This window comes from Prorops nasuta, unplaced genomic scaffold, assembly GCF_024137725.1.
Source record: "Prorops nasuta isolate Cenicafe-Biocafe unplaced genomic scaffold, Cenicafe_Pnas_1.2 PNAS00216, whole genome shotgun sequence".
In the NCBI taxonomy this organism is placed as follows: domain Eukaryota; kingdom Metazoa; phylum Arthropoda; class Insecta; order Hymenoptera; family Bethylidae; genus Prorops; species Prorops nasuta.
In genome coordinates, this window is record NW_027117012.1 from 1 (window position 1) to 7926 (window position 7926).

Consider the following 7926-nt stretch of genomic DNA (forward strand, 5'->3'; position numbering starts at 1 on the left):
GACACCTTGTTCGAAAAGTGTTCTCAAATTGAAAACTTGGATCTTACTGCAATAACGGCAGACGACCCGATAATTATTATACAAACATTTAAAAAAGGCGGTGATCCAATGTCCCTGAAGCGTACGTTAAAAGAAACAATGCCCAATTACATAGTTTTATATGTAGCTGATATCTCGACAATTCGGCAGCTTGAAGTCCATCAAAATAGTCATCCATATATAAAATTGAAAATATTCTTTCTAGTCTACGGGGGATCTGTAGAAGAACAGGAATACCTTACATCATTACGACGAGAAAAGGCAGCATTTCATATGCTAATTAACACAAAAACTGTAAGCTAAGTATACTTTACCTATGTATTTATTTGGATCTTTTAATAAGTGTAATTTTTTTCTAGACAATGGTAGTACCCGAAGATCAAGATGGAAAATCGAATGATTGTTTGGCCCTTGCTGCAGAGGCTGGTAGCAGTACGGAAGAAAACACACGTAAAGGTGGACTTTCTGACCAACCACGATCCATACCAAAAGTTATAGTTGATATAAGAGAATTTAGAAGCGAGCTACCTGCCCTTTTACACAAACGGGGTATAGAAGTCGAACCTGTTACTATAACAGTAAATATCAGTTATACTTATCTAATTGAAAAGTAACAAAGAATCACACATTTAATCTATTTTATTTCTATAGGTAGGAGATTACATTTTGTCGCCGGATATTTGTGTTGAGAGAAAAAGTGTATCCGATTTGATTATGTCTTTAATGTCGGGAAGATTATATAATCAAGCCTTGGCTATGAAACGTTACTATTCAAAACCAATGCTGCTTATAGAGTTTGATCAAAATAAACCGTTTTCTCTGCAAGGCCACTATTTTTTAATAAAGACATGAAAAGTGAAATAGTAACTAAAAAATTGCAGCTATTGACTATTCATTTTCCTAAATTAAAATTAGTTTGGTCCCCAAGTCCAATGGCTACTACACAATTGTTTGAGGAATTGAAAGTATGAGAATTTAAAGCTAATTTGCTTAATGCTTTAGAGTTATTGACTGTATTTTTCTTTGCAGGAAGGAAAAGAGCAGCCGGATGGTGTAAAAGCAGCACAAATTGGGGTAGGAGAAAATGAAGAAGAGAACAAAGATATGTTGGATAAATATAATACCGGTATTTATGACTTTATGATGAAATTACCTGGAGTACATTCAAAGAATATACATAGGATTTTGCAAAAAGGAAAGTCATTGCCCCATCTTATAACACTCTCACAGGTGAATGATCTCTTCTACTTTTTTTTGGATAAATAATTTGTCACAACCACTGTTATTTAAAATGATCTTTTATTTATCAGGATGAATTAACAACGATTTTAGAGAATAAAAGCGATGCTCAGTTATTGTTTAACGCTTTGCATAATGAAGTGAAAATGTCAGAAGACATTCCTTCTAGCACATCCAAAGTTGCATGGAAAGGCCGGGGAAAACCATTTTTTGCGAAACCAAAAAAATAATTATCTCTGTATATATTACATATTTGCGATTTTCCTGTTAAATAGTACTTTTACATCTTTAGTTATGCTTACCTAATTAGTATAACAATTTTTAAATAATGTATCCTAACTACTATTTCTTTGAAATATAAACAAGATTCTGAATGAAAGAGGTGCTAAGAATCAATGGTTAAAAATTATTCTTCAAGAAATATTTATACATTTTTCAAAGTTAAGGAACATCCTCTCCTTCATCGCTACTGCTACTTGAATCCAAATGATACAAAAACGAATCATTTTCATCTGTAGGAAAATAGTACCTGGAAGAAAATTAATCAATTTATATAGTTTTCAAAAGTAAGCTTAACATTTTCATTTTTAACTTGGTCTTACTCTGGTTGATCCCAAATTTGCTGGCCCGGCAGTTTAAAGTGCTTTTCTTCAGACATATGTGATAAAATAATATCACTTTCTAATTCGCAATAAATACAACGTTTCAAGCGAATCTGTCTCCTTATATAATTAACAATTTTTATTTTATGATAAAAATTATAATTGTTTAATACTTCAACAAATCTGAAATTGTGCTCCTTTTCCATATGATCAAAAATAATTAACCTGTCCTTATTAACATGGCTGCAAAATAAGCATTTTATAGTAACGTCATCGTCATTCCAATCAGACCACGACGCTTCACCCTCTTCAATATCACTGGACACCTCATCCGAGAAATCGTCTCCATTATTATTCTGCTTTTGCCCCCATATTTTCCAAGGCTCTAAATAATTGTTAATATAATATTTGTCATATAATTTATTCCCTGGATTAATTCTTTTATGTGATTTTTTACGCATATGTTCTTTAAGAGCTGTACGATCTTTAAATAATCTTTCACAATATATACAAGTTTTGCTCTCTATGCAATTATGTATTTTATTAAAGAAGTCATCAAGGAAAACTAAATTTTCAGGTTTTCCAAGATAAAGATTATGTTTTTGAAAGAGATGCTTTACGTACTCTACGCGTGATCCATGAAACTCTGTTTTACAAAAAATGCAACCTTTTCTAAAATTGGTGTCAGTTCGTTCGTTAGTTTGTTGCTGTATTACCCATTCCTAGAAAATTGAAATATTTATAATATAATATGATATATACTTTACACAGCTCATGATTTACCAGTTTAGCTCTATGAATCTCTTCTCTCAGTGTTTTATCTTCAGCAAGAAAATCTGACAGCAAGAAATAAAATTCTCCAGGACTTGGCGTGCCATCAGGGGTACAATCCATTAACAAAGTAGAACAAAAATTTTGGATTGGCTCATCTTTAAATTTAAATCCCCAATAATGTACATAACTACAATGAAAAAGATTAGTTTTGGCTGATAACATCTTTATTCTTGTTAATATTTCATTATACCTTTTAAGACTAGCAATTTTCCATACTTCTCCTATAACTAAACGATGTTCTTGAAATAAGTGAGTAAGATATTCTTTCTCATTAGTTGGTAAAATATATTTATCATCACACATCAAGCATTTGGCATCATCAGGTTCATTGTCAAGACCAACAAATTGAGATTTTAAATTGCAGTTCTTAGCAAAATTTTCTTCCATGTCTGTGAAAAATTAATTTTGACAGTAAACAGCTGATAAGCACATATAAAAATAAATATTCTAAAGTCATTCTCGTCCCCCTTTCCTCCATAATTTTCTTTACCCTTTTGACAGTGATGAACTGGTTGACTCATGACTGTGGACGTTTACGTTCAGGGCAGGCCTACGACAACTCCACAGTCCACATTACTATTTGGCCCATAATTCGCGCAGTGTTGCTAGAAAGTAGACTAAGCGCACGGTCGCACGGTGAGCAGTGAGCACTCCACTCCCGTTAAGGCCTGTGTACTACACGTTCCGAGAAATGTGTCCGAGTTCTAGTTCCGATAACTGTTTAGCGAATCAGTGCAAGGCTCTAACGGAAAAGTAACAATGCAATTGGTTGTATATTTCTCGGAACTAGAACTTGGACACATTTCTCGGAACGTGTACACAGGCCTTTTAGTCCCGTTACTCCCGTTTCATCTCTGCACGTACTATACAGCGTAGCATAATTCAAAATGGCGGAGTTGGCAAAACGCTGCCCCTGGCATCACTGACTGGTGCGAGTCGTGGCGCCACCGTTTCAGGATTATTTTCTGAGACGCCATGAGTAACCGGTGTTAAGTTGGCGGACAAAAACTTAATTTTTTAAATTTAAACTATGTAGATCATTTGATTGTCGTTTGACAATGATTGACAGACTAATAAAAATGTTTGACAGTAATTAATCTGTTAGATAATAAAAAAATAAAATTTGGCGTTAAGTTAGCGGAATTTATTTCCTCTTTTCATAAAAATGCTTTAAAACCATATGGATCGATAGAAAATCGTTTGACGGTTTCAATTATATTAAAGTGAATGTTTGACGGTAATTAGTTTTTCCAATAAATAAAAAATATGATTTCCCTATTATCTGGTTTTCATGAAAGTATCGAAGTTTCATGTGAATGTCATTAAACCATAGAATATGGGCCGGGTCGATAGATGTAGATGTAACTAAGCTCGAATTTCAACTTAGCAATTACTGAAAACGAAGACCGAGCTTAGCACTGTATTGAAGGTTAAAGTGAGACAAATGATTTTACCTAAGATCGTGCTAAGCTTAAGTTTCATCTATCGACCCGGCCCATATTCTATGGTTTAATGACATTCACATGAAACTTCGATACTTTCATGAAAACCAGATAATAGGGGAAATCATATTTTTTATTTATTGGAAAAACTAATTACCGTCAAACATTCACTTTAATATAATTGAAACCGTCAAACGATTTTCTATCGATCCATATGGTTTTAAAGCATTTTTATGAAAAGAGGAAATAAGTTCCGCTAACTTAACGCCAAATTTTATTTTTTTATTATCTAACAGATTAATTACTGTCAAACATTTTTATTAGTCTGTCAATCATTGTCAAACGACAATCAAATGATCTACATAGTTTAAATTTAAAAAATTAAGTTTTTATCCGCCAACTTAACACCGGTAAGGACACTACGCTATAGGGGCCGTGTTCCGTTATTGACTGTGAGTACTAGTAATCTATAGTTTGCGTCACATAAACTATAGATTTTCAGTACTCACAGTCAATAACGGAACACGGCCAGGATATGGACACTCACTACACTTGGCAACGCTGCGTGCGACTGGTGCAGTGTGGTTGGAGGACGGCAGCAGACGGCAGTGGACGGTATGGTGAAAGCAGGTGAAAGTGCCAAACGAGTTAAAGTTAAATAATTTTAAATGATACGATAAATATTTTGAATTTAAAGCAATATAAATACAAGAACGTAACTTTAATGCGAGAAGCATGTGTTTTACAAATCAGTGTAACCGTCAAAATTTATTTGGAAAAGAATTTGACATATGTGTCAAATTTCACTTTTTAAATAGTGAAATAGAAAAATAGGCGTTTATTCTGTAAACGCTAAATAAAATAGATTTATAATGCATTCAATTTCTCCATATACATGGCTTCCATTATGTATTGAATAACTATAAATACTTGTAAATAACTATAATAAATAAGTTAATCAATTTTAATAACTTTCTTAGAGGTTAGTTTGCTTTACACAAATATTTAATATTATATTTTTAAGATGTTTGTATCCTTTAATCTTATATGTATGTAGTATACTGTATTTTAATTCCTACAGAACTTTAGAAACAAAGGGATTATGTCAGTACCTTCTTGTTCAAAAAGTGATAAGATAAACTTGAAATCTAATTTGGATGAGCTTGTTTATGAAAAATGGGAGCGTTTTCACAATTGGGTAGCCTGTATTTGTGTAGTAACATTTGATCTGGAATTAGGCCAAGCTATAGAAGTAAGATTTATATTTTCTTGTCAATACTAATTTAAATGTTCATAATTGTTTATTCTTATGAAATAGCATGTTATCCAAATCATGTTAAACTAACAGAAACAGAAAGGTCCAATATTTGCTACTTGGCCTTCCCAGATTCAAATTCAGGATGTATGGGTGATACTCAATATCACGTTAGAATCAAGCAATATGGACATGCAATACAGGAAACAGAAGCTTTAAAAGAATATGATAAAAAGTCATCTGCATTTTTAAAATGTGATAAAGATTATTATTGGGGATATGTATACTTTAGACAAGTTAAAGATAAAAGTTTGCCCCGAGGATATTTTCAAAAAGTAATGACACTCTCATTGAATCTTTAATGTTAATTAATCTTCTCCTTTCAGCTAATACACTATTTACTGCTTTCAGAGTCTTGTTATCGTAACCAAACTTACCTTTTATCAATCTGTTTAGTGAATTATGCTCTTTAATAGCACCAGAGTTTTTTGATGCAGGTACTGCTTTAATGGAAGCTGTTATTGAAGAAGTTGATAGATGGCCTCCACCATTTCCTGGTCAAATCATACATTTACCCTTAATGGGGGTTCTTTTCCAAGTTGGTGCATTCCTTAGAACTTCCAAATCTAAGCTGAGATTTATGAAAGTATAATATTTATATTCTTATTAATAGACATACATCCCGAATCAAAACTACAAGCCAGTACTGCCACCATGTGCTATGGAGCATGCACCTAATGCTCAAGCAACTAAGAGATTAATTTTGACATCTGCATATGAAGGAAATATGTTTAGAAGTTTAGCTAGTGTTTTAAATTATATACATTTATTATGGGAGCTGGTATTACTTTGTGAACCAATTGTTGTCATAGCTGGCTCGCCAACAGTATGTTCTGAGATGGTGCAAGCACTCGTTGCGTAAGTGAAATATACATGTATAACGTAGCACAGTAATATATCATCATTCAATAAATTACATGCAATTAATTACAATTAATCTAATAGGATTGATAGCGCCTTTAAAATATTGTACTGATCATCGTCCTTATTTCACTATTCACGATTCGGAATTTAAAGAATATACAGCTGAAGCCCCAGCACCACCTTCTGTAATATTAGGTGTTACAAATCCATTTTTTGCAAAAACATTACAACATTGGCCTCATATAATTAGAATAAGTGATGAAAATAATGGAGGTATGTGTGTATGCTGATATAGAAAATTTTACATTTATAAATTTATCACAATGTTACTGATAAAAGTTGTAAACATACTAAAATGTAAATATTTATTATAGAAAGCGAAAAGTATAAGATTAAGAAATCTGAGAATCTCAAAGTATTAGACTCAAAACCAGGTGTTTATACTCAATACAAGCCATTTTTGCATAAAGATAAGACTATTATAAAGAAGCTTTTAAGGGGAATACAAACAAGAAGACCATCAGAAGTTCAAACCGCTCTTTTAAAGCGACATTTAATGGAGTTAACAGAAAGCTTTATGATACCTTTAGAAAGATATATAGCAGGTCTAATGCCTCTGAAAAAAAATATATCGCCTTTTAAGGTAACTAAAATTTATAGTAATACAGCTTCTTTCACAATACAAAAATGATGTTTTTAGGCAGCGCCAATACCTCAGTTATTTAATCCGGATGATTTCTTAGCTACATTAAGTAGTGCAGGACCACAATTAACTTCAGGAATAAAGGGGGACTGGATAGGATTGTATAAACGTTTTTTCCGATCTCCCAATTTTGCTGGATGGTTTCATACACGATATACTGAATTAAAACAAAAGTTGCAAGTTATACAACTTGAAGCTTTGTCACAAGCAGTATGTATAGAAAGCTCTTTATAAGATTGGTGTTATACTACTCTATTGTCTATCCAAATTAAAAATAAAGTATTTTCAGTATTACTATTATTTCACCATTTTACACTGTCAGGGTTATTTTTTAAACATAGTCTTTTCATTTAGGATCTAAAAACGTGGGTTCAAGGAAAGGAAGAAGTAGAAATAGTTGATATGGTTCTTAGAATACGTCAAAAATTAGAAACAAGCCACATTGAGGATGTAGCTCTTGGTCATTCTTTAAGAGAAAAACTTCAAGAAAGAATTAATGACATTACTTTTATGTTACCAGATGACTTAAAAAATATACTAAATCGTGAATCTTGACAAAGAGATAACATTATTAATTTCAGAATATGTAAATGATAATTTTTTAACAAACTTTATAAGCAAATATTTAAAAAAAAAATATCAAATTACGCGGATATATAAACTTATATGTAATTAGACCAAATAAGCTGAATGCAAATATAAAATACATTAACAATTTACTACATAAAATACTCCTTCAGTATGAGTACTAGAATTTAATTTCTCGGTAGAAACGTGTGACATTTACAGATTAATTTTATTTGATCAAGACTTGATAATTATTATTCTATTTTATATTACAAATTAAGTACTCTCTTTTAGATATTATAAAAATATTTTATAAGTTTC

General features: G+C 31.9%; 3 protein-coding genes across 3 annotated transcripts; 2 read left to right on the top strand and 1 right to left on the bottom strand.

Annotated features, from left to right (window-relative positions):
* The first annotated feature begins 10 nt into the window (after positions 1-10).
* LOC136785266 (DNA repair endonuclease XPF-like) lies at positions 11-1521 on the top strand. Its single transcript, XM_066746303.1, is given in 6 exon segments — positions 11-333; positions 399-617; positions 691-877; positions 880-1004; positions 1069-1269; positions 1350-1521. Coding segments are annotated over 6 exon segments (1116 nt in total). The 5' UTR covers positions 11-108; the 3' UTR covers positions 1509-1521.
* LOC136785265 (zinc finger protein 277-like) lies at positions 1320-3319 on the bottom strand. The gene is made up of 6 exons (XM_066746302.1): positions 3205-3319; positions 2905-3103; positions 2664-2841; positions 1881-2602; positions 1581-1807; positions 1320-1440 (listed from the first exon to the last, which is right to left on the bottom strand). The coding sequence occupies exons 1-5, from the start codon at positions 3233-3235 to the stop codon at positions 1720-1722; spliced, it is 1218 nt and encodes a 405-aa protein (XP_066602399.1). The 5' UTR covers positions 3236-3319; the 3' UTR covers positions 1320-1440; positions 1581-1719.
* A 1620-nt stretch (positions 3320-4939) lies between these two features.
* LOC136785267 (protein DENND6A-like) lies at positions 4940-7863 on the top strand. Its single transcript, XM_066746305.1, is given in 11 exon segments — positions 4940-5138; positions 5238-5427; positions 5475-5746; positions 5823-5843; positions 5845-6009; positions 6085-6324; positions 6358-6361; positions 6417-6608; positions 6710-6978; positions 7036-7248; positions 7393-7863. Coding segments are annotated over 10 exon segments (1746 nt in total). The 5' UTR covers positions 4940-5138; positions 5238-5258; the 3' UTR covers positions 7594-7863.
* Positions 7864-7926: the final 63 nt, after the last annotated feature.

What these genes read in the sequence shown, in the direction of transcription:
- LOC136785265 (XM_066746302.1), bottom strand. Translation starts at nt 3,235, where the DNA reads ATGAGTCAACCAGTTCATCACTGTCAAAAGG. An exon ending in AGTTCATCACTGTCAAAAGG is followed by an intron (nt 3,104 to 3,204) that starts GTAAAGAAAATT and finishes AATTTTTCACAG; the next exon opens with ACATGGAAGAAAATTTTGCT. An exon ending in AAAATTGCTAGTCTTAAAAG is followed by an intron (nt 2,842 to 2,904) that starts GTATAATGAAAT and finishes TTTTCATTGTAG; the next exon opens with TTATGTACATTATTGGGGAT.